Source organism: Dipodomys spectabilis, unplaced genomic scaffold (genome assembly GCF_019054845.1).
Source record: "Dipodomys spectabilis isolate Male_0828 unplaced genomic scaffold, ASM1905484v1 ptg000096l, whole genome shotgun sequence".
NCBI lineage: Eukaryota > Metazoa > Chordata > Mammalia > Rodentia > Heteromyidae > Dipodomys > Dipodomys spectabilis.
In genome coordinates this window covers 14,931,501-14,958,385 of record NW_024870773.1, presented here as the reverse complement: position 1 = coordinate 14,958,385, position 26,885 = coordinate 14,931,501, and the positions used below count along the sequence as shown (strand labels likewise).

Below are 26,885 nucleotides of genomic sequence, written 5' to 3'. Positions count from 1 at the left end.
CATTTAACAACACCTTTATTTTCCCCCTGTGAATATACCATAGGCTTGGTATTCATGGAGGAAAGATACTCAGGACAGGTTGTCTGGGCCCAAGTTCTGACACTAAGATTTACCTGCTGTGTAGCTTGTCTATTTTATTCATGTGTTAAGGGGCTAAGAAAAACCTTAAAGTTAACTTAAAGTGCTATGCATATTTCAATATGATTGCTTACCCTGGGTCTTTCCTATAAATATAAAGACTACTCTAGAGACACAGAGGCAGATGCGGGGGGGGAGGGGGGAGAGGGAAGGAGGGAGGGAAGGAGGGAGAGTAAATGGAGACAGACACAGAGACCATGGAGAGAAGAAAGAAATCCAGAGAAACATTTTACAAACTGAAATGAATGCAGAAAAACTTTATATCCCTAAACTCTGCCCAAGAAAATGCAATTACATTACGATGGTGAATGGTATTTGTTGAATATCCCAAATTGAGCAAAGTTATGTGAGCAGATCTGCCAGGATCAGAGCAGAAGAAGGCACTTGTCATGTATCCTATTCAGTACATTTTGTCCACCAAAACCTTTCACTAGTAATTTTTTTCTAAAGCAATTTTTCATGATGCTGACACCATTCACATGAAATGTGACATTTTAACAAATAGGATTGCCATGTCTATGAGATTTATCTTCACTGTCCTCAATACCATCATATCCTGAACTGTGCATTGCCTTACAGGAAAAACACAACCTCTTGGGCACTGTGTGGCAGCCGGAAAGTTCATGTGGTAGAAACCTCTTCCTAGGATGAATAAACTGTGAAATAAATGTATTTTAAAATGCAGTTTTAATGACACTTTGCAATCCAGAGTCACTTTGTGGTTTGCGTCTAATTTAAGGAAGGGCTTTGTTCCTTTTTCTTAAACCTATTCTGAAGTCATAATATTGACAGCATTCCTTCCTATGATGTCATCAAATGGGGCCTGATGTAGCCAGAAAACTGACAAGCATGGGAGGAAGGCGATCTTTGTTAAAATACAGATAAACATGTTTTGAATTATTGTGACTTCTTTTTATTCCCACATGTCTCTAATATTGCAACTGCTCACATAAAATTAATGCTTTGATGCAAAATGAATCCTATAAAAAACATAAACTAAATCTTTAAAATAATGTTTCATATATAACCATAAACATTTATGTGAACATTCCATTCTAATTGATATCTTGTGTTTAAGTGGAACCAACACTTCAATGTTGGTTCCATTGAAATTGTGAATTATGTTTTTAAATTCATTGGCAATGTTTATTCCACATTGGATTTTTGACATTTACATTTATTCTTTTTTAAAAATTTTTATTATCTTTAAGTAGTTGTACAAAGAAGTTCCCATTCTACAAAACAGTACGTGAATACAAATTGTCTAACAACATGTCACCCATCGCTCCAAATCCCTCCCTTCTCTCACTTTTCTTTTCTTTCTTTTTTTTTTAAATTGAGATGAAGCAATTACATAAATTTCACAGATTTCCCAGTATTGTGGGATGGTGATACTTAAAGTCACAAACACAGTTTAACCTTCACAAGGCAAATTGTCATTATCATGCTGTATAAAGTTTGTGAATTCTATGAGCTTTGTATTCCTAATTAACTAAAATTAATTGGAATCTGTCAGTTGGTAGAAATCCAGCTCAGCAGTTAGAGCACACACTTAGCATGTCCAAGGCTCTGAGTTCAGTTCCCAAGCTCCCCCAAAATATTCTTTCATATTTAATCTTTGAAGTAAAGTGGCCATTAGTATACTAGAAATATACATGAACAATACTTTTTAAATCATGTTAATATTGATTCGATTGAGACAAGGTCTTGCTTTATGTCCATATAGGCATCAAACTCAAGATCTTTCCTCAGCTCCCAAGTACTGTGATTACAGTTGTATACTACTATGTTTGGCTTTGTATTCAATTTATTTGATTAAAATTATTTGTTACAATCATTAGTTATAATACTTTATGTATTCATTTCTTTTTAAATACATTTGATATTTTTTAATGAACTTTAGGTTTTTAGATGAGTATTTCCAACTAAGCTTAGACAATTTTTAAGTACCTATTGAATAATTTTCATGAAATAAAGAATCCTATGTAATTCTATCTGTGTAAATGTCCATTTGTTTTTAATTGAGAAATTTAGGGGAAGAAAACCAAGAGTTTTTTGGAATTACTTTTTTTGGGGGAAAAACATGCTTATGATGATCATTCATTGAAATGTAATACTTTGTATATGTGAGTATATCTTTACTGTTGAATTTGTGTGCCAATGTTTTTTTTAACTGGTTTATCAGAAGTGCATGTTTTAGTGAGGAATGTATTTATGCTTCTCCATGTGCCAGACACGAGCTAAATGAGTGAGCAAAGCAGAGATAAGAAGCGTCTTCCTGGTACCCAGCCTCTAAGGATTCAGACTCAATTGTCTGATAAACTACCATGAAGTTACAGTGCAGAATAATGGTAATAGCACCAGACTAAGCATTGGAGTGCCTGGGTTGTATCTCACTTAAAAGACCCACGCTTGTTGGTTAGTGGATAGGTGTTGCATTCTGTGGTCCCAGGTACTCAGGAGGCAGAGATAGGATGATCGTGGTGGTCAAAGGTTAATCCCAACGAAGTTAGTACTGGACCCTGTCAGAAAAAAAAAAACAAAACTCTTTTCTTCAGTATAGGGGATTTTTGTGGTCACCTTTTCCAAAACTCAGTCAGTTAAAGCTGTGTGGATTTATCTCCAGACCTTATATTTTTGTGCTAGTATCATACTGGTTTTGTTCTTGTGGCTTTCTATTCTCATTTGAAGTAAAGTATGCTGATACCTCCAGTAATATTCTTTTTACTTACTAGTTCTTTGACTATTTGAGGTCTTTTGTGCATCTATATGAATTAAAGAATTTAAGACTCTTCCCCCCTGCCACATTTCTGTGAATAATAACACTGGAATTTTAACACAGCACTGGAGATTGCATTGAATCTGTAGACTTTCAGTAATATAACTTTCCTCTACATTAATCCTACCCATCCATGAATATGGACAGTGTTTCCAGATCTTCTAGTGTCTCCTTCAATGTGTTTCTTCATGTTTGAATACAAACTGAAAGCAAAAGGCCTAGAGGTGTAGCCCACCTGATAGAGCACTTGCCTAATAAGTACAGGGTTCTAAGTTCCATCTCTTGTACTAAAAAGATCCAGGCTTTAGATTATTTGTACAGTGACATTAGTATGTGACATAATTATTTCACCAGTTTATTGTGCATTTCAGAACCTGCTCCTTCCATGTTGGTATCATTGAGCAGAGTGTATCAATTTCCTGAAATAAGTCATAATGCTAATCAATTGCCCAAGACATGTCCTGGAGTTCCTTCTTCCATCCCATCTTTCTGTTGACAAGTGTTCAATAGTTTTTGCTCTGTCCATTGTTGCTTTCTCTACTGCAGTTAATGACAGTACTGTTCACCCTAAACATTAGACTAAACTCTTCCCTCTTCTGCACCCCAATTTGAAAAACATGTCCACCTCACTGAGATCTCTAAATGCAACCTTTCTTGTCCACTCCACTCTTCTTACTAGAATTCAGGCCCTTATTTGCCACTGGACCATTTGTGAATCTCCTCTGGTTTTCTCCAGAATCTGACTTCCACAGCCTAGCAGATTTATCTTTCTAAATGTAAGTTTGTTAACATTCCTGCCCTCTGACTTAAAGCCCATTAGTGGAATCTCTGTCCCTAAGGCAAAAAAGCCAAACCTCTTAGTCTTCTAGTCCCTACCTCTTCTCAAGTGATTCCCATTATTCTGTAGAAACTACACACACAATCTGGGTTAAGGTCACGCTAACTTTGTCTTTTAGAGACCTGGGTTAATTGATCTTATATGGTTCTCACACAATCTTGACCCTCTGCTGGGAATGTCCATAATAACTTGGAAGAGTCTTTCTTCAAGATGTGACTCATCAAAGCCTTCCTTAAACCAGAGCTTTTTGTAACCTAGTTGTGATGTGTTTATCTTTTTCTCTTGGCAACCCAATGCCTAGAAATGCTATTATTGTTATACTTGACAGATTCTATAAAATAATTATTTATTTCTATGTCCTTTTGTAGGACTCTGTGTGGTTTTTGTTTTCTAGCTCATGTTTCATTGTAACATGTGGTCAACAATTTCTTACTGGATGAATGGGTGGATAATGGATGGGTGGATGGATCACAGAGTATTTCTTTCCTCGTGTATTTTACTCTTGATAAACTGCAGCCTTACATTTAAGAGCAGTAACCCCTGCTTCATTGACTCTCAACAGATGTTCCTCTGGGTTGCCCATTTCTCACCCCACATTTAAGTAGAATACTTCAACTCAATTCAGTTTACCCATTATTCTTTCATAATACGTTGCATTCATAATATAGAGGCTTTTAGATAAATGTATTTGTAATTGTTACTTTAAATATGTCTTCCTCCTCAGGCATAAAGTTCCTGGAGACATCAGCTGAGGTTTCATATATATTCAAAACACAGAGGATATCACGAAATGTAGATGTCTGCTTAACTGTTTCATGAGGGTGCACATAAATGTAGGGATTAAATCACGTGTTCTGAGGGTCTTGTGAAACTACAAGACTCATACAAATGGTAGATGTTATAATCATCTTGATCATACTCACAAAACCCAGCCTTTGCTCTGCCCCTTAGTTCTTTCTATCTTGAGAGCTCAGAGACCCTTGTCTAACTTATCACTTCACATGGATTTTCTTATTCCCACTCACAGTGCACTTTGACATTAAACTAAACCCCTGAGCCTATAGAGGCTAAAAAACCAACTGCCTTGTGTTTTAGTCTCAGCCTTAAAATACTAGATAAATGATAAGGAGGCTCTGAAAATGAAGATAACCAGGCCACTTTAGATGTCATTTTCAAGACTGGTAAGAATATACTTTTTTCCTAAATTTATTTTCCTTATATAGTTATATAAATTTATTCTATATTATATGTGGTACAAATTTATTAGTTGAAGGAGCAAAAGTATAAAATTTGAAGGAAGAAATTATATCATGGAACTAATAAAAACAAATACTGAGTTTAGAAAAAAAAAGTCTCATCTTTGTCCTGGGAATTCCAAGGATATTTCATAACTCCATCATAAATATGGACTTTCTTCATTGTGCAATGCAGTAACAATTCTGCATCGCCACAGTCATCTCTCTGACTGTTAGGGAATGAAGAGGAAAAATTAATACCTAAAAACCTGGGTAAGATTGGAGTAGAAAAAGATCAAGTTATTCATAGGTATAGAATATGGAATGAGGAAGCCGAATGAGGTGAACACCTCCACTTCTATGTGATGTTCTGTGAGGTCATTAATGGCTGGGAAGGGTGAGACCTCTGTTTAATCTTTATCTGAAGGACACCAAGCAGAGTCCATTTTTCTGTGGAGCCATACTGACATTCAGGGTCAATCCTTTCTCCAAGTGGAAAATAATCACTTGCATAAATACAATTGCAGTAGCACATTGGCAGTCATCCAGCTAAGTGTCAGTTTCTTATAGGTAAGTCACCTTGTTAGACATTCAAAAAGCCGGGTGATACTAGATGTTATTGTGACTATTGAATCGAAGGGGTTCTGCAGGCTGGGGTGGGAAAGGTCTTTCCTCATGGAAGGGACTTGTCCAAGAACATGGCTTCTGAACACAAAAAGCGTTTAGGTTTCTTCACAACATCTCTGTTTAAAAGCTGAGTTGTGTCAACTTGAGAACCTTTTCCTCATCTGTGAGGGGAGGATGATCTACTTTCTTCGTGTTAATTTTTATAAGGATTACAAGATCAAATGCTATGTGTTAAAAGATCGAAAACTATTACATGCCTAAGTTAGGATTTGGCTATAAGAGGTCCCATAAAAGGCTTATCTGTTGAAGTCTCAGCTTCTAGGTGATAGAGCCATTAAGAGGTGGTTGGATTATGAGGGTACTAATTGATCAACTAAATAAATCTGCTATGAGCTCATAAGTGAATGGGTGGGGCCTGATGGCAGGTCATGTGGAGGGTAGCTCTCATGCCGAGAGGCTTCTTTCTCTCCCGGCTTACCAGCTGCCAAGAAATGGGCAGCTTTGGAAGTGGCGCTGTGGCTCAAATGATAGACCACTAGCCTTAAGCTGAAGAGCTGAAAGACAACTTCCAGGCCCAGAGTTTAAGCCCCACAACCAACCAAAAAAAAAGAAGAAGAAAAGAAGAAGAAGAAGAGGAGGAGGAGGAGGAGGAGGAGGAGGAGGAGGGGGAGAGGGAGGGGGAGGGGGAGGGAGGGGGAGGGGGAGAGGGAGAGGGAGGGGGAGAGGGAGAAGGAGAAGGAGAAGGAGAAGAAGAAGAAGAAGAAATAATAATGGGCAGGTTTGCATCACAATGTACGTCCACAATAATGATGCTCAGCTCTACCTCTGGTTCAGAGCAATGAGATCTATTGACTATGAGCTGAATGCTTAGAAACCCTTTCAACTATTTCTTCAGGTACTTTGTCAACAAGAAGCAAACTATTACAACCTAGCATTGTTTCGTGTTAGTTGTCTGATACCATCTCAGTCTCTCACCCTATACTTTCTTACTATCCAGTACCAAATTCTTTGGGGTTTCCTGTTTGTTTGGTTTGGTTTGGTTTCTGTTTTTCGTTTCCTTGAAGCATAGACATTAGCTTCTTCCCTTTGTTGTGTTGTGCTGTCTTTTCTTCTTTACCTGAGTACCTCATTCTCTTAAGTACCTGTTTTTTCTTGTTCTTTATGGAGAGAGAAAATGTAAAGCATAACACAATTCTAGACACATAAGTTCTTACACATGTTCTTAAACTTAACAACCACAGTGCTAATGACAAGAAACTTTATTTTTTATTTTCAATTAGGACTGTTAAGTGACTATTTTTCCTATGACATAACATTGGCTGTGAACTTTCCATTAGGTATATATCTCGATAGACAATTTAAAATTTAGAAAACATTTTTAAGGACATTAGGCCAAAAGAAGTGGAAAAGTACTAAAAGCAGAAATAAAAGTCTGATAAAACCTATTGGGACCTCCAACCCCTTTCTGGTTTTCTCCCACCTTAGTACTTTGCCCATAGTAGGAATCAAAAACTTGAATTAACTTTAAAGGATACTAAACTAACTCAAAAGAATACTAAACTTTTCCCTCTCATGTCATTTTAATTGTGTATATTTTGTTTTTAAGTATGAGTCTTGGGGGGAAACAGAATATGTTTACTATATAAAAACACACATTTTTTTAGTCTAGTAATTTTGGAAACATAAGATGGTCTCCATGGTAAAATGGAAAAAAGAGAAGTATTAATAGAAGATAGCACAGAACTAATGCACATTTTAGAGGAAAGATTCTTTTTTAGCTTCCTAAAACAATATCATGAACTATAAGTTATGCGAAGCTGGTGAACAGTCGAAAAGGAGCCAGCCATAATATGATAACTCGGAATGAAAGTCAATAGTGAACTCCCAGGGAGGCAGACTCTTCTTGTACCTGTGACATATGGAAGCTTAATTGGTCCTCCCATGGTTTGGGAGCAGGGCTTTGAAAATACTTCTGACCTCTTAGCAGCAGACTTAGAGACATATATAATAGTGCTCTCATCCCAGAAGTTGCCAAAGAAACAGAATATCGGTGTGATAAAAGCCTACTAAGGCAATGATTGTCTGACACTCAACCCTTCTCAGACCACTTTTGGGTCCCAATCACTTTCTTTCTCCAGATCCCTAACTCCCTGCACTCCATATCTAATGGAGGACAAGACTAATGGAGGACAAACTTCCTTATGATTTTTTTTTGGCTTGTCCCAGCAGGATGTTTTGAGTCTTTCTTATTTCTCTATGTGATTCATTGTCTATAATGGTATTTGAGGGCTATCTGAGTACATTTCACTTTTTGGTTGCTATAGTCTAAATTTTTTGAGACAATCTACTCTTTAATTCTTTTTCTATTCCCCTGTCTGTAGCTGTATTAATATGAAATAATTTTACATGCTTCCTTTCCCAATCATTTAATAATTACATCCTAGAACAATTGTATTTTAGTGTGATACCCCTGAAATGAAAATAGATCCATAAATATCACTATAAAATAACGTTTTATTTTATATGTTTAAACACATACACAGACTCCTATGTATGTATGTCTGTCTGTCTGTCTGTTTAAATGTCCAACCTTTAAGAAAAAAATATAAACTGTATTATACATAGGCTTTGGAATTAATTTTAGGACAATTTTATCATCTTCACAAGAAAATCACGCAGTGAACTTCCTGTTTCACCCAGAAGAGAATTACTCACCTAATTCACTAGACCTGATGGATGACAAATATCCTTTGATCGTTTCCACAGATGACAGCAGTTTTTAGAGGATGAAAATTTAACCCATTAATAAAATTTGTCAAAAGAGTATGAGACATCTTCTAGAGCCACTATGGAGGAAAGTCCAAAAATTATGTCTGCATAATGACAGCTACAAGTCTGTAGCTCCCAAGCACTTTGAAGTGGAAGGCCCCTTTGATTGGGTAAATTCCCGTTTCTGGTAGCAATCTAAACACACCATTTTGTAGTCCTATCGTAAGTGCCAACTCAAGGCTTTAGTTGTTGGGACCCTTGGAACAATTAACAGAGAGTGTGACAAAATGAATGTCAGAAAACTAAAACATAGTTTGAAGGGGGGGAAGTAAATGAATGGAAAAGGGAATGGAGGCATATATAGTCATAATACTCAATATACATAATGGGAAATGGGACATGATTGGAGGGAAAGAGGTACAGGGATAGAGGAGAATGTTGGAAGGGGTGATTGGTCAAGATACATTGGACTCATAAATGCAGATGTTAAATTGTAATTCCCGTGTACAACCATTAGAAGACTAAAAGGAAGCGGGGGGGGGAGGCCATATGTGTTGGATGTGTGTGGATACCAACTCAAAAACTCTTTTAGTTGATTTATATACATATATGATACATTTAAATTTTCTAATCTGCATATGTGGTGAATTCACCCCTTTTTGCTCCCAATTTTTGGTTCTTTTGAGACAAGGTCTAGCTGTGTAGCTGAGGCTGGTTTTGAACTCCAGCTCTAGAATCAGGGGCATGCACCACCACACCTGGCAAGGATACACTCTTAATAATAGCAGTATATCTGTCTTATTATCTCTAGATCTATATTTGACAAGAAGGAGCTGCTGGAGTTTGCTCAACTTGGCTGCTACTTAGAATATGATCTCTTTGGTACTGAACTCCTTCATTACCAGCTCAACCCAGAGATCGATATGCCTGATGATAACAAAAGGATTAGAAGGTAACTATATTGAAATGACTCATGTTCTCTTTTGATATACATATATCTTTATTGTAAAGATACGGTACAGAGGGGTTACACTTACATGAGTAAGGTAATGAGTACATTTCCTATGGAGCATTGTTACCCCCTCCTTTGTTTTTCCCCTACCATCCCTTCTCTTCCCACCTCTCATTTCCTCCCTCCTCCCCCCCAAAAAAGTTGTAAAGTTTGTTTTCAGCATAGTGTCTTGTACATCTCATTGCTACAATGGATCAACCTGTATCCTTGTTTCAGCCTTTTGTTATTTCCCTTCCCCTCCCCAAATTAAAAAAAAAAAATGTATATACAAGATGCAGGGCACTGGAATCAAATAAAGTTAAAACAGGGGTTATACCATGGGGGAAGAACATACAAAAGAAACAAAAAAGAAACATGGTACATTATAAGTACATTTAAAACAACAGCAACAAAGATGAAAACCTCATGTTCTCTTTTAACCAGCCCTTTGTGATTGTCAAATCTGGGTGAGTGTTAACAAAACTTCAGAAAACAGTAAGCAGGTTGAGCCACAGATTTTCAGAGAAAAGTATATCTGGGCTGTTTCAGGGAGAAAATCTCCCTCTATTATTTCAAGGAGAGAATGAGTCATCCTAAGTGGGCTAAAGTGAGGCAGAGCCTTAGAATTCCAGGGCCAGATGGGTAACTAACAGGAAACAAGACTCAACCCTTGCCCTGACAATAAGTGAACAAAAGACATTTTCCTCCTCTTGCCCTTAATGAAATAAGCTGTTTCTTTCCTGGATTGACTACACTAAGCTTCCAACTTCCTACAATTAATACTTGAATTGCTTTATTAAAAATACTCATTATTGGGAAAATTTCAACTCACATGCTGAAATGTAACATCATATAAAATGCAACCTCCCCAAATTGCCTAGTGTGTAATGGGCAAAACAATATTGTAGGACCCATTTTTGCAGTGAGGTGGAGAAGATTTGAGCAGTCAAGGATGGCTACCAGATTTGGTCTTCATGACATGGTGATAGGAAGAGTAAATGAACTAAGATAAGGGATCCGTCAGGAGAAATCTATTTGAGCTAAACAAGGAAGATTTTAACTTACAAGTATCTCATTTATCTAGAGAGGACCTGAGATGAGTGTGTGTAACTTACAGAGGTTTGGAGTGAGACATAAATATGGATGTTGTTCATGTACATATGATAGATAGAAGGAGCCATTGCAATGAATGGGATCGTAGAGAGGAAAGGCTGGGGACCGAGGCCTGCACACAGACTTTTGAAGGGGAGAACCGCTTAATGACAGATGGAGGAAAAAAATTCAAACTGATAATATCGGTGGGGGGGGGGGAGCAGGATTCAGAAGTTAGAGGAGAGAGACGATGAAAGGAAAATGTTTGAACATTTACAAAATGTGTGGTAGATAGCAAATGAGCTCAATACTGGAAAATATCCATCAGGTTTCGCAATTCGAAGTCTCTCGTTTCTGTCAGTATGTGGTTTCAGTAGAAAAGGCTTGAGGAATGAGTAGGAGGTGAGGAAGGAGGGAAAGAATGGGGAGATTACTGCTTCCAAAAGTTCAGTAGTAGAAAGAAGAGGGGAGGGGAGGATGAAGCTAGATGACAAGACAGGATTGAGGGAAACTTTTGCTAGTATTCTTTGAAGTATCAAAGAATAAGAATTGAGAGCCTGGCGCTGGTGGCTCACGCCTGTAATCCTAGCTATTCAGGAGGCTGATAGCTGAGGATCATGGTTCAAAGCCAGCCCTGGCAGAAAAATCCATGAGACTCTTAGCTCCAATTAACCACCAGAAAACCAGAAGTGGCACTGTGGCTCAGGTGGTAGAGCACTAGCCTTAAGCTGAAGAGCTCTGGGACAGCACCCAGGTCCAGAATTCAAGCCCCACAACCAACCAAAAACAAAACAAAACAAAACAAAAAAAAAACAAGAAAAGAATTGGGAGACACAGAGACAGTGATTGAGAAAGGCCTGCCATTCCGTAGAGTATTTATCAAGTTTATAAAGTATAGAAACAAAATACACTGCAGAATATGGAAGTGTTTGATAGATATTCACTTTAAAATATCTGAAGAGATAAATAAAGATCAAGATTCCTAAAGGTACCAAAAAGATGGAATCTTGGGAACAAACAGAAAGTTGGTTGAAAAGTTACTTTCTCCATTGAAACGGAACAGTAGGAAGCCAGCAATGATGTCCATGCAGATAAACATCGCAGCTAGAGGATCAGGAAATGGAAGCTACACTGCCAGTGTGTTTTCTTGTGTCCCATAAGGCAGACAGGATCATGACCTGAGAAGGAAGGAGTGGGTTCCATGGAGGACTTCCATAGAAGTAGCAGAGAGGTGGATCAGGGAGGCACTGGCTTAGACAGGAATATGAAGCCCAGTGAAACTGGAAATTATGATTGCACAACTGTATGTTGCCACTAGTGCATGTGATTCAGTTATTGTTTTCCAGAAAAGAAAAACGTTGAGAGCTGCCATAGCAGGACTAGTGAAGCTTTGTGGATTCTATCAGAAAGTTGCAAGTGGAAGCCGAAAGAACAAAGGATTGAGACATGAGGCCCTGAGTCTGAGATGGAGGGGAAAACACTTATATAGCAATGACGTAGAAGGACAAATGACAGGAGTGGTTCATGAGGTGGTTAAGGTTCATGAAGGGGTTAATAGATACAGTGGAAGAGGGTGAGTGAGCTAAAGCAGAAAGAGGTGAAGCGGTCAGAGAGGAAAACTGAACATTTAGATTTCTCATGAAGACAAGAATGTGGAAAATCTGATTGACATGGAGAATAAGCAAAACGAGAATGGAGGTGTGCGTCTACATGAGGTGACAATGGTGAGCCTCAGGTATGGATAGTGCAGCATCCAGATGTTGTGAGCAGTATCCTGAGCCAGTGATCATTCGCAGTATTTTAGGATTGCTCCCCTAGGAAACTGGTCTTTGCATATCTATGCTCTCTAGGGCCCTTGTATGTTGGCATTCCTGTCAGTGATCTGAGAAACCATAAAATAGGCTTCCAGTTTCATATCAACTAGTTGGTAAATACTTCCTCTAATTACATAAGGTAGCATCCAGTCTACATGAGCAAACTGCTTTGATTGTCTTGGCCAATGGAAAGTGAGGTCTTTTTCTCAACTACCCAGACCCACTTTTTGACAAAGAGATGTGTTGTTTTCTTTTGATGTCTTGTGATTTTAATTTTTCTCTTCAGGAACACCATTATGTTTCCTAGACTCATGTTTCCCTAGACTCATACTCATTAGTGCCACATTCCAAAATGAATATTCCTCATCCTACATATTCTGGAATTTAAAATAGCTGGAGTGGTAGGTTGTTCTTATCTCTCATCATGGATTCTCTTAACATTTTGTGCAACTCATCTTAGAAATAGGAAGCTGATACATCAGGACCTGGTACCTTTTCCTGCCACTCTTTGTGGTAATACCGATGTACCTTTGCACCACGGTGCCTTCTCTGAGGGGCCTGTACCTTCTAGAAGAAGATCTGTAAATGGATTATCTATCTGTCTATGAAGGATGTATGAGAGGAAGATGGTTTCCCAAGCATTCCTGCTCAGTTCGCAGCTCCTTTTGGCTATTAGTTCAAGGACAGGAATTTAATTTTGGTTATCTCTTCTTATGCCAAATGTAAACCTTCCCCAAGTATGAAAGTGTGTCACAATTTCAGACAGAAGAATATACATACACACAGGAACATGCATATACCACAAACGTGCATGCGTATACGTTCTAAACTACATATACATACATGCTTGTGTGTGTGTGTGCTTAACTTATTTATTTATTGCAGGCAATACTGGGATTTGAATTCATCACCCTTATGCTTGTTGGGCAGGTGTTCTACCACATATTCCACACCCCAGCCCTTACCTTCAATGAATGGAAGCCATGGAGAGTCACTTCACCCCAGTCAAGTTCAGGTTCATATCTGAATGATCGTGGGGGCTGCGTGTGCTCCAGTGTCCCATTGTCCCCGAGTCTTGAAAGCTTGATGTTCATCATTCATCTACAGTCCTTTTTTAGCTATACTAGTCTGGAACTCCTGAAGTGAAAGAGCATAGAAACTTGCTTCTGCCTACCTCTGGTTTTCGGCACCAGAAATTCTGTGTCTAACACCTGTTTTCAATCTTATGCTCCATTTCTCAAATCTTATTATATCTCTGCCTTTTCACACTTTGTAGTCTCTCTCTAATATTTGTTTGCAAAACACGAACTCATTTGTATGGCTATAATTACTGTGATTTTTTGTCTTCTCATCTGTAGTGGTTCTTCCCTTCTGGCGGCATCTCTGTAACTCCTGTTCTTGCACACAGAGACACAGCAAGAGAGCCGATGTCTTAGCTCAGGCCTGGCCAAGCAGGTTTCCTTGAGAGTCTGGATATCATTGTGTTTCTAGAGCTATGATAGCATCTTGCTCAGGAGAAACTAGTCTCCAGATCCTTGACTTAATGAGCTGTAAGCATTCCCATTTGGAAATAAGAGTATTTTATCTCCCACATTCTTTCCTTACTAGCTTCCAAATGGAGCTAGTATTTCCAGGTGTTAAAAAAAAAAGGCATCTTGCAGGAGTTTGTTTATCCATAGATATGCCATCTGAGATAGCCTGATCTCAGATAAGGAAAAGGGATCTGAACTCTGGCACAAATGTTACTAAGTATTAGGAGAAAGGATGAATTAAACCTGTCTATACTGTCCCTGAATGCAGTTACAGGTCAAAATGTCATACTAGGTTCAGCATTATGTATACATTCTGTCAAATCTTACCTTTTTCATAAATGATCCTATCAGTCTCTTAGATAAATTCCTGTTTAAATAGAGTTTGTCCAAAAGTGGGTGCGGATCATCACTTTAGAACAAATTTCAACAAGCTAAATGACCTTGATGGTACAAATGGCATTTTATACTCTTAGAGGACAGATATGAGGTCCATGTGGCATGAACATCCGTTTCTAGTCAAAGCACCCAGGTTGTTCTAGCTCTAACATTCCTTTGACCTCTAAATATCAGAGGTGACCTTCATTTAATAATATTTAAATCCATATGCTCTCAGAGGGTAAACTTGGTGCTTGAGTTTTGTGTGTAGTGACCCACATTTTCCTTACCATTAATAAAGAAGACTCTGATGCCCAGGCATGCCAAGAAATGTTATCCATTGAAATAAAATGTGTCTCTTTCAAGTGCTCAGCCCCTAGAGGAAGGCCCTATCCATCCACCCATATCCATTTGCAGCCTAGATGCTTCCCAGGGTGATAACAAGAATTTCAGTGGTGAGCTCTTGTTTGCAAGTTGCATCTCTGCCATCAGAGAGCATGGAAGTAAAGAAGGACACTGCTCATAGTGCAGATACATACAGATGGTGGCTGTCAGAAGGTGACTCACTCTGCAGATTATAGCACTTAAGCAAAGCACCAAGCAAAGAGGATTATACTTTTGGTCAGGCAGCTGCTCTTTAATCAACCAACTATAAATTTAAAGGTACAGCTCATTGTTCTAGCTGTCTCGTTGATAAGAAGGAATATAGAGAAAGATTTTCTAGCCAACTTAATCTACTGTTTAAAGATTACTACTAAGTCAACATTCCCATAGATTTCAGAGAACTAAATGTCTCAAACACAGAAAAGTACCTTTGCCAACCTATTCTTATTGGCTGAGTTTCATAGGCCTCACTTTAGTAAGGCAGCTGATGTTACTCTTGAGTGTATTGTTGGTATGAAGATGACTTTTTTGTCCTTGTGTGGAGCTGTCAGGGGGTTGAGATAAGGTCTCAGGATATAGTCCAGGCTGGTAGTCCAGATCCTCCTGTATCTGCCTCCTGAGTAGTAGGATTACATCACCACCCCTGGCTTTTTCCCTTTCTTAATTCATACTCCTACTGATTTTATTTTCTAAATGAAAAGAGAAGGTGAGAATGAAATCTCCATCCACTAAGCCTGCTAAGAGAAGTGTTTTAAAGAGTAAAGTAGTGTTTTAAAGAGTAGAGCAGAAGACAAAGTTGTTTAGTGAACTGATAAATCAGTGGTCAGTCATTAGAACTGGTACAACTGGGGGAAGCTACCTTTCATGCAACATTGCTAGGTGTTGTCATAAACACCATGGGCTATAGCTTTCCATGGACGTGGGACAGGATGTCATTCCTAATAGGATACAGCAATTCATCATCATCATCATCATCATCATCATCATCTCCACACAATATTTATTAAGGATCTGCCAGTACACAAGCCACAGTGAAGGGCAATACGTTTACGACGAGCACAATAGATTCATATGAGTAAAAAGTTTTTTTTAAAGAGTCCTAAAAAGCTACAAAGTGAGGTGACGAATGGCATGTAAAGAGTTAACTTTTCTTTTCTTTTTTTTTTTTTACAGGGTACGTTTCCTGGTGGATGAGGGATATGAAGATCGAATTCTGATGGCACACGACATCCATACGAAGCATCGCCTGATGAAATATGGGGGTCACGGCTATTCTCACATACTCACCAACATTGTTCCTAAAATGTTACTTAGAGGAATAAGTGAGCATGTACTTGACAAGATACTAATAGAAAACCCTAAGCAGTGGCTAACTTTCAAGTAAGCTGGTGGTTCCGGAACTTACACCTTCTTTGTAAAACTTGCAGGAAATTGTAAAATGATTTCAAACCCATTGTCTCTTAGACACAAATGGCTGTTTCCTTCGCTAGAGCAGTAGAAGAGCTTGCCTTCTCTGAATCGGAGTCGCTATTACATTTGTGCCTCTGAGAAGTTCCTGAGCCTATGTGAGCCCTTTTGTTGTGCCTTAAAATAAATATGAAGTGCATATTCCCCCAACAATGATTTAAAGTCTATTATCTCCTAAGAGTTGCCTTTTCTGTTAGTTTGTTTTGCTATTTTTCTAACCGATCAGCTACACTACTTAAGAAAATTTAAAGTGTTTCTAGTTAAATTGCCTCCTTCTGGAGCAATCTAATGTTTCTTGTAATATTGATGATCCTACTAATTATCCTGCTGTTCTTTAATTAATGCTTAATGCATAATATGGCATATTGAAATAGCTTTTGCAGCAAGGGAAGTTAAAATTTAAGCCTTTTTTTTTTTGGAGCAAGGATACTGTTATTTAATTACCCATTTGCAACCATAAAATTATTTTGGTAGGCTAATTATATGATCTCCACCCATCTCTAAATGCTTGCAGTAAATCAGTTTTGATAGCATTGGCTTTCTGATATCCATTTTGCTGTAAATTTTGTTGTGTTTTACAAAGTTTGTATAAGAACACACAGCAATCCTGAATTATAAAAATTCAATCATAAAAGTCATAATATATTACATAATATAGTTTAATGAACCATTACAATTATAATAACAAAGGCCACAATTTAATTAATCTTAAGATATAATGCAAAAAAAGAGAAATGTTTGCCATATATATATATATAATATAGTATATTCCCCTTCTTTCCTTTACTTTTTATTTATTATTTCTCTCCCTCGGGCCTAAGTAGAGAAAATAATGCTTATTTGTCTAAAGAATAAATCAAATCTATTGGAAATGACAGTTCGATTCTAAAGCCTACTCTTTAAAAAGATATCCAGCCCTGATATTGTTTGTAAGTAATGCTTTAAAAAAAGTTAAAACTTTTAATCCTATTCATTGCTGTCTATAAATCTTTTGATTGACTCCTCCCTGTGATATTGGACAACTCAAGACATCACAAAAATTCCCTTACTGCCAATTCTTTTTTGACAAATATCAGTTGCTAAACAGAAATTAGGACTATTACAGTTCATTTGTGAGTTATCAGAAAGACTAAGTAGTACTAGTCATTATTCTTGGCTAGGTGGTTTTTATTCTATACTATGCCAGTTCAATGCCAGACCATGGCATTGAAACAGAAGAGCAAACACCACCTTTGGACTGGAACATCATGCATAACTCTTGTAAAGTCGAAGTTTGCTAAATTAAAGATATTTCGGCTGATCAAAGATGCTCACGCTTTCTGTGGATTAGAACAAAAAGTACCAAAGTGGAATGAGCCAGGACTACAAATCAATTCCTTTAAATGAAAAAAATGCAAATGTCCTTCACCAATAAAACAAGCAGACTTTTAAATCCCTGTTTTTGAAATCTTGTCAGAAAGTCTTCAAAGGCAACTGAAAGGGGAATGGATGTTTTCACTGTCATGGTGGAAGTTGTGTGATTGTTTGGATGGCTCAACATGCATTTTAATACTTTCCATAAATTAAAGAGATGACTTTTGGCAGTGTGTCTTAATAGAGAGAAAGGATTGGCACTACCCTAAAAAAATCTACTGCCTGCTTCCATCCACTTGAAACAGAAGACAAAAATTGACAACCCCAATGCATGTAATTCCATAGTGAAAGAGAGCTAGTTTGTCTCCACACTTCTGATATTACCAGTCATCCAGAAAGTGTAGTTAAAGTATTGATGAGCAAATAAAAAACCCATAGAGCTAACCTCTGTACATGTGAAACACAGGGCGCTTTAATCTATTGACATTTAATCTTCTGGATAAGTTTTAAAGAGAAGTGTTTTACTATGTTGCTAGTCCATATATATTTTTGTCATCTAAAATATATTTCAATCCAAAATAAGTCAAATAGCTTGTGCAGGTTTCTCTATGTGTATATGTTTGTGTATATACATATACATATATATGTATACACATATACACACATATCCTTTCTACTATTTAAATTAAATTTTGAGGCTCTATAAGACACTGTACTTCATGGACTGAACCCATCTCTCTAATATTTTATGTAACATATAGTTATATAAATATGTGTGTATATGTGTATGTCAGGTATCTATATAAAATATATACACTTTGTCATGTTGGTTATAGGTAAAATTGTTTGTTGTGAAATCACCACTATTTGAGGGCCTTACTGAGTGTCCCCTCTGTGACACATGCAGTAGATCCAATCAATGGGTCATGAATAATATTCCATTCCAAAGAATGCAAAAACCTCAGTCTGGTTCAATACCAAAGAAGAAATTTCTCTGACTTCCCAAGTAAATCTAAATGTAGTCTACTGACAAAACTGGACATACAGAGGGTTTTCTAAATACCATCCATAAACAGACATTTTCTCACAAAGAGAGGGGTAATCCTATGGTAAAAATTCAACCACTATTTTTAAAGACTATCACCATAAGAGAGAAAGAGTAAGAAAAGGAAAATTCATGGAAGAAAAGGAAAATGTGAAAATGATCATAGGCTTGGGAATTCCCACATATCTAGAAAATTCCAGGTTAAGGCTTGAAGTTGAATCATTTCCAGGTCTAGCTCTAAAGTTAACAAGAAAACAAGGCAAACAATTTCTTTGGGGACAAGCAGCATTACTTCAATTAGACCTCCTCCTCCTTCTCCTGCAGGGTAAAATGATTTTTTCCCCACACTATGTATAGACTCCAAATATCATAATAAGCAAGTAAACTCACAAGAACCAAAGCTGACATATGGATAAAGCAGCAAGATCACAGTACACCAAAGGATCGTATATATTGAAGAAATAATTCAGTCTCTTAGATTTTTCTATAAAAATTTGTGATCTCTATAGGACTTCATTCACATGGACACTAACAATAAGGAGTATTTGCTTTGGCGGTAGTGGATCACACATCTGCTTATCTTGCTTTAAATATATATTTTTTTTACATAATGTTTCCGAGGGATACAGATGTGAGTCAGGTAGCATTGGATTTCCCCTCCTATACACAACTGAGGTGCCTTCGATCAATCGATTCACTGACGTTAGCCATCCAAATCCAGAGTTCAGACTCAGAACAATAGGCTTAGTTTCTGCACGATCAGTCAGCATAAATAATAAATCCAGAAAACGTGCTGTATTTGTTGTTGTTTCCTCCGTGGGCTTTCCCACCATCTAATTTGATATAGACTTCATCTCCAGGCTCCAGATGAAGAACCACACTGTTACTGGCATAGTCGTAATTCTGATCAGCATCTTGGGCAATTGCGCTAGCACGGACCTATGTGAAACAGACAAACATTAGAGTGCAGGAAAGAAAAGTCTCAAGTTTTCCTTTTAGCCATTCAGATATAGTCAACTTGCTGCCATAACACCAAATGTAGTATACAGATGTCTGCCTGACCTCCCAGCTCTATAAGGAGCTGTAACAATTCCATCTCTGTTATCGGAAAAGAGGAAAAGAAGGAAGCAAAGTGCTTTCGTGAGGACTGTTCAACTGTCTTTTATAAGTAGCACTACAAACAAAGTAATTTCATCTCTTTCTGCATAACTACTTTGTTTAATTCCTTGAATTCCTATTCACTTCATGGTATGGAAATCATCCCAATGTTTTGCATCTTTAATTTAAGCCAAATTACAATATTCTAGCCATCTGTATATGAGTACAGAAGTTCAGGTCTAACTTCAGTTGCTTATAACAAGAAAATCAAGATCTCAAGTAGCCAAAGACCCAGGGAAATACCACTCTGCTACAACATAGGAAGAAAAAAAAACAAAAAACGGAAGAAAGCCCTTTGATTTAGGGCTTTTGAAATCTAATAGAAGCAAAGCCCCTGTTAGCACTCTACTTCAACTGCATAACTCATTTTAACATCTTCGGTTTTCTCACCCATGTTTTCAGAGTTCTTTTCTTCCATTTATGCCTGTTCACCCTTTAATTATATGTGCATTTAGATCGACAATCTATTTTCAGCAGATCCTCAAGTTACAGAGAAAACTAAATCTCTGTGGTGGGAGTCTAGAATTTTTGAATGATTTCACTGAACATCCTCTCTGTTTGGGATATTCTAAACATGTGGTTTGCTTTGAGTATGGAAACTGCATAGAATCTGCTTATGCTTGTGGTCTCATTTCTGAGTTGATAAACATTTGCAAGCAGTCAAATGGCCTATCATATCCCGTAATGTGGACATTCTGTCACATTCTCAAATTAGGCTTCATATTCATTTAGACATATTTTGATACTGCCTTGGAAAATCTTTCAATAGGCAGGCTTGTATCTGATTTATTTCAGTAACACATCTTCTACTTTGTGGCTTGTTTTCTATTCCACGATAATGATATTTCCCTGAATAACACAGAGAGTGATTTAGTGGTTTTGTAAAGCTGCAGCATGTAATAATGCATGACTTGGGGTACAATATGCTGGATTTTATCACTTGACAAAATGAAAGAACTGAGACATAAGTCAAGAATTTCCCCTGAATTTCAAATTTTAAATGATAGGTTTTCCAATTAAATTTTCATGTGATGACATGTTCTCACATTAATGCTGAAAGGTTAAAAAAGGAGAAGGCTCTTTGGCACTGCTGAACTTGGAAAGTAATTTGAGTAGTATTTTAAATATTTCTTTCTGGGTATCGTATAACAAAAGGAGACAAGGGCTTAAAGGATTTAGAATTGCTTAATGCTGTGAGAACTGGCACTAATACAATGAAAGTAATATGCCATGTAATCATACTTAGAAGCATTGACTTCAATGTACATACCAATAGTGAGATGATCTGTTTTGACCCTTCAATAATAATATATTTGAACTTCATAATATTTCCTAGGAATTAATTACCAGTTTGTAGAAGCCAAATGCTTTGATTTGTTAATTTTTATCTAGCCATTAATTCCCAGGGAAAATTCTCTTTACAAGAAGAATATTATAATTATGACTTAATTTTTGGAGCATGTGAATTTTTAATGGATGAGAAAAATTAAAATACAAAATTGCAATTAGCTACCTCAGTAATATGTTAATTAATTTTCAAACATAGTATACTTCACAGCTATTATTAATAACCAGACACTCATTCAGTGCTTTGGGTATTCAGTGTATATACTATGGTTATCATTGTTTTCTGCACGAAGGTATTTGGGAACAAGAACACAGTAAATCATTTGGTTGAGAGATAACTTCTCTTAACAATATAATGTACTTTTTATTCTGTAGGGTAGGGCCACTAAACTAATTCATTAGGTGTAACACAAAACCCTGCAAATGCATTAGAATGATTCCAGTCTAAGCTTTTTACTTCCTTTGTTAGGGAAAGGCAATGAGATTGCTTTACAATGAAAGATAATTCTCTATGACTTTAACCTATATGGTACCATAAGATTTTTCCAATTAAATAATTGCCATCCTTCAGTATCATGATTTGAGCATCCTTGCCCACCTGATCACACTCTAATGGGATAAGGGAACCTGAAATTTCAAGCACCAGGACCTAAGTCATTGACTTCAGTAATTCTTCCTTTAAGTCCATCAAGCTCTTCAGGGAGGTAATGTAGAAGAGGCTAGTTGCAGTTTCCTAAATGTATACTGATTTCTGCATTTTTGTCAGAGAATACATTGCACCTTTTCCTCACCCCAATATACTTATTTCTACCACAATTTGCTTTACTATCTTTCCTGATATGATTCTATTTTATCCTTAGCCCAGGTTTCATTCTCTGAAAAAGAGTGTTCATTTGACATGTCATTAATCTCTTTAATAAATGAATATCAAGCCACCACCTTATTCTTTCTTGCCAGTGTAGTTCATGCTCATGGAGCCATAAGTCCTTCATTTTTAAAAGCAAAGAATTAGTCTTTGATTATTTTATGGTTCTAAGCCAGTGTAGTTTGGATTATAGTGGTTTATTATAGTAGCATGGTCGTAATTGTTTTCAGGTGATATTTGTCAAGTTTCCATGTGTAAGTATAAAGACATTTAGATTTTTCCTGTATTTATGTAAAGCTATTTGAGACCAATTTATATATATATAAATATATATAAAATCATGCACTTTCAACAAATGCCAAGAATGAATTTAGGTTGATGGTTTCCCAAGGAATTCAAGAGCCACGATCCTTTTAGTGGCATGTTTGTGACAATAGGATAGGTTGTATAGTTTCAGCATCATCTAATTATTGAGGGTTTATCATTAGCGACAATATTTATGGTAACATTTGCTAATTCAATTAATTGCCACTGATGTTCTCATAATTTCATTTTCATTGTACTTCTGTGGAATCATAAACAAAAGGTTAAGTGGCACATCAGGTTAATTTACTGGTCTCTGACGTTTCCATCTGTGATCCTAGATTCAATACCAAGCATAAATAAAATCTTTCATCTGGTTACAGCCCAGAGGCATTGCTCTCTCCCCTCATCAGCTGCATTTCATTTTGTTTAATTCTTGGGCTTCTCAAAAATCTTCTTAATCCATAGAACATTACACTGACATAGATCTCTGAGTTTCTTTTTTATGAAAACAAATTAGGTCAGCTCAGAGGGAGGACCTGCCATTCAAAGAAGTGATCAGACCTGAATATAATTGAAAATCAAGGATAAGGTATTTATTTAGAATTAATAAAAAGAGATTTTTTACAAGATTTCCCACTTGTAACTGGCTGCAGCTCACACTTTATGAAATATTTCTGGAGATGAATTTCCTTAACAGTAACATTGCAATAGCCATTTTCTAAAAGAACACACACTTACACTCAAAAAAAAACAACAACCATTGTTTACCAGCATTAATTCACTTTTTCTGAATTACCTGTTGCATACCTTTTTGTAGAAGCAGCAGCCTAATATTGGTAATAAAATTGTAAATTATAGGCCAACAATTTGTCTTGCCCTGATCATGGTTATAGGATTCATATGCAGGACTGATACAAAGGAGCCTTCTACACCCCAAACAATGAAATGATTTTGCAATAAAACACACACAGAATTCCTATACAGAATGTGATTCTCCGTATCAGTGTACCACATGCAAGCTCTAAGTCTAGACGTCAGCATTTCAACTAATTTAATCCTCTTATTTCCTGATTTTTCATCCAATTGCGATTTCCAGAGAGTTCAAAAATAATGACCCTTTTTGTACCTGTTGGTAAAAGTGGAATCTTAATTCGTTTTAATTGATACTTCTAAAAGAAAGACCAATTCAGCATAATTGTGTTTTCCAAACCTAGCTTTTGTGTCAGTAGAGAGCCAATTTGTAAATAAGGGGGTGCCTCAGGCCTGCCTGCTGAGGGGCTGTGCATAAACCATGTTAGGGTGACACAATGACTCTATTTCGGTACAGTGAGTCATGCCCTTTATCACCATTTACCTATAAGTATATCCTTACTCTGTGAATAGTTTTGATTTCTTTTAATATTACATTCGTGCATAATAACGATAATTAACAACCCTGTCAGTACCTCCTGGTGGCCATCTTTCCTTTTAGTTCTATGAGTCTTGAGGGTCCTTAAAGCTATTTGTAGGAAAGCTATTTTGTGGGCTTAAATAAAAAATAAAGTCTCTCATAAATGTGGGACATTTATCTTTCACTTTGAGAAGTGAAATTCTGACACCGAATTAGGTCTTGGGAAGAAATCTTGCTTTTATGATCCTTAATTTAAAAAAAAAAAATGAGGTTTGGCTAAGAAGGTTTGAATTTGCACAGGGGCAGTGACCCCTGGAAGCCAACAGCCCTGGTTAAATCACAGTTGCTGCACGGGGTGAGGCCTTTTGAGGCCATGGGGGCTTTTTGTGTGTTGCTCTCAACAAGCAACCTTCAATCCTGGGGACTTAACCCAGAACCCCCGCAGGCTTTCGCATACAAGGCCTTGCCCCAGGGCCTGTTGATTTACACTTTCAAATAGTTACAAACATAATTTTCCTCCTCTGACCAACAGATCAAAGATGCTTCGGTTTTTGCAGTGAATTTCCAAGCAAACAGTAAAGACACCTTAACAAGGCATTATAGACCCCCGAGCCCTCTGACTAGCTCGAGAGAGCAAGTTCTCCTGGCCAGGGGCTCATCTGAGGGTGGTGGTGGTGGTGGTTGTTTTAAACAGTCAAGGCCAAAAGGACTTCCTTGTGCCTTGGGGATCCATGACCACAATCCAACCCACCCAACGGAGCTCTCCCGTGGCACCTGCCCGTGCGCTTTCTCCTTTAGTTAGAACACTGTGGGTGCAGTGTCTAGGCATGTGTGGTTTGAGTTTTTGCGATGGAAACCCCAGAGGCTCACCATTTCCTCATAATCCTTGCTTCTTACCATTTTTTTTTTAAATTCCCTCTGAAAAGTAAATTGTAGTCTTAAATGGACTAGAGTGTGAGTTTCACCGCCCGGGATGACACCCCCCCTGCCCCCAGAGTCCCTGTGCGCCCCAGAGTCCCTGTGCGCCCCCAAACCTACACAGTCCCATTTCCATCCAGGATGAGCCCCGGACTCTCTCCCATGGGTCCCCTTTCTCCCTCCAGCCCGAGCCTATCTCCCCCCACAAGTTTCTCTCTCTGTGACACGCCCATTTAGAGCTCCTCTGGCCTTCTCCTTTCCAGAACAGTCTACAAGTGCCCCGAGGTGGCTAAGGATCGCCTGGGCCCGGGGCGCTTTCTTGCTCTGGGAATTTCTCCAGTACTGAAGTTGGTGCTGGGGGACGAAGGGAGTGGGGGGACCTAAGATCTGAGCTTCTCGCCCCCTCGAGGGTCGCGTTCCCACGGGCGCGCACCGAATGCGGGTCTGAGCTGCGGGGCACCACCCTCTCTCTCTCTGTCTGTCCAAGCCGCGGGGCGCCGTGCTCTTTTCCACGACCCCCACCTGGGCAGTGTGGCTCAACCCACCGGGCTCCCCCGTCGCGGTTCCGGGGAGCCGGAGTGGCCGCGCCCTTCCTCTGCGGGCTCCCACCCCCTATTTCCGGGGTCTCCTCCCCTCTCGCCCGCACCTGCCCGCGCTCCCTCCCCGCCCGCCGCCCCGCCAACCGCCCGCACTCACCTGGTTGTTTTTGCACAGATCGGCCCACATGCTGGTGCCGTCCCCGCCGCGCATCAGGACGTGGTAGGTGAAGAAGTAGATGCCCGGGATGGAGCAGGTGAACTTGCCCGTGGTGGGATCGTAGTGGTTCCCCAGGTTGGTGACCACGTCGTCGAACTTGAGCACCTCGTAGCCTTCGTGCTGCCGCTTGAGGCCGGCGTAGAAGGCGATCTTGGGCACCGTGCTGTAGGTGGCCGCGCTGATGGCCCCGGCCGCGTTCAGACCCGGAGTCCCGGGTGGGCCGGGTAGGCCCTGGCGCCCGGGCTCGCCCTTCTCGCCCGGGGGTCCCACGGGCCCCGGCGGCCCCGGCTCACCTGGGGGCCCACGGGGGCCTGCCTTTCCCGGCCGGCCGGCCTCGCCTTTGGGACCCTGGATGAAGGTGGGCAGTGACTGCATGAGGCCGCGGTCCGGGGTGGCGGCGGTGCTGGGCGCCTTGGTGCCCCCGTAGGGGTCGCAGACCATGCGACAGGTGCCCAGCATCTCGTAGTGCGCCGACGTGCCGGCCGAGCTCACCAGCACCGGGATGAGGATCACCAGCAGCAGCACCATCACCACCCCCAGCGCCCCGGCGGCGATCAGGCGCCTCCTGCTGCCCACCAGCCGGCTCAGCGCGGGGCGATCCTCTTGTCTGCTTTTGGACAAAATTTTGAAGGTTGGGTGGGGACCTCTTCAGAGCCGAAAACAATCTCCCCCTCCCCTCCGAACCCCCCAACTCCCGCTGGGGGCCGAGCGCACCCTCCGGGCGGGCCCCCCTGCTGCGCGGCTGCGGCTTGGGGAGCGAGCTGGGGCGCCGAGTGACGGGCGCTCAAGTCCGAGCTGGAGGGGTGCGGGCTGCGGGAGGGGGGGTGGAGAGGTGGGGGGGAGGAGGGCTGCGCGGGGCGCCCGGGTGCCCGGCCGCGAACCCCTGGGCACCTGTGGCTGGCGGCCGGCCGCGGGGCGGGCACCGGCGCGGGGGCCACCCGGAGGAGGGCGCAGGCTGGCCTGCCGCCGCCGCCTCGGTGGCTCGCTCGGAGTCTCTCTCGGAGCCGGCGGAGAGGACAGCCCCGCTCACACTTTTATGCCGCCGCTGCTGCCCGCGATCGACTTTTCCGTTTTTGCCGACGGAGCCAGTTCGCATCAACTTTCCACCCGAAGTTGTCTTTTTCTTTTCTTTTTTTTTTTTTTTTTTTAGTGCCTCCTCCTTCTTTTCATTCCTTGGACTTCGCCAGTCCCCTTGCCTTCTTCTTCTTCTTCTTCTTCTTCTTTTTCTGGCTCTTTCGCAATCACCACGACTGTAATAGAAGCGCACTCACCCCCGCCCCCCTGCCAAAAGCCCCGCACGGGCTGGGGTGCCCTCCCCTCCCCCGCGCGCCCCTACGATGGCGCGGGGTGGTGGTGGCGGCGGTGGCGGTGGTGGTGGTGGTGGTGCCGGGCGCACACGCGACGGCCGGGGTCCGGGGTTCGCGGTGTGTGTCCGCAGCGGGCGGCGCTCAGGGCCGGAGCCGGGGAGCTAGCGATCGGCTGCGCGCGCGCGCCTGGCGGCCGGGAGTCGAGCGCCGCGGAGACTGAAGGCAGAAGCCTGCCTGGGTACCACCTGCCAGCAGAAGAGGAGGCTGACAAACGCGCGCCGGAGCAATTTATAGGAACCCGAGGCACAGAGGAAGGGGAGCCGCTTTGGCATCTCCGTGCAGCATCTGCTCTGCTCATCCCACTCAGAGAGAGTTTGGCATTACTCTGACAATGTGGGA

The 26,885-nt window shown here is 40.0% G+C and overlaps 2 protein-coding genes across 3 annotated transcripts in view; one reads left to right on the top strand and one right to left on the bottom strand.

Annotated features, from left to right (window-relative positions):
* The window catches only part of Pter (phosphotriesterase related), a 66,761-nt gene extending 49,843 nt beyond the window's left edge, over positions 1-16,918 (top strand). For both annotated transcript variants that reach the window (XM_042686292.1, XM_042686293.1), the window contains exons 4-5: positions 9,198-9,338; positions 15,748-16,918. In XM_042686292.1, the coding sequence (XP_042542226.1) occupies positions 9,198-9,338; positions 15,748-15,958 (352 nt within the window). In that variant the 3' untranslated portion in view covers positions 15,959-16,918. The remainder of the gene's footprint in view (positions 1-9,197; positions 9,339-15,747) is intronic.
* A 1,487-nt stretch (positions 16,919-18,405) lies between these two features.
* On the bottom strand, positions 18,406-25,996 carry C1ql3 (complement C1q like 3). The gene is made up of 2 exons (XM_042686168.1): positions 25,120-25,996; positions 18,406-19,378 (listed from the first exon to the last, which is right to left on the bottom strand). Exons 1-2 carry the CDS (start codon positions 25,705-25,707, stop codon positions 19,199-19,201), a joined length of 768 nt encoding a protein of 255 aa, XP_042542102.1. The 5' UTR covers positions 25,708-25,996; the 3' UTR covers positions 18,406-19,198.
* Between the last annotated feature and the right edge of the window lie 889 nt (positions 25,997-26,885).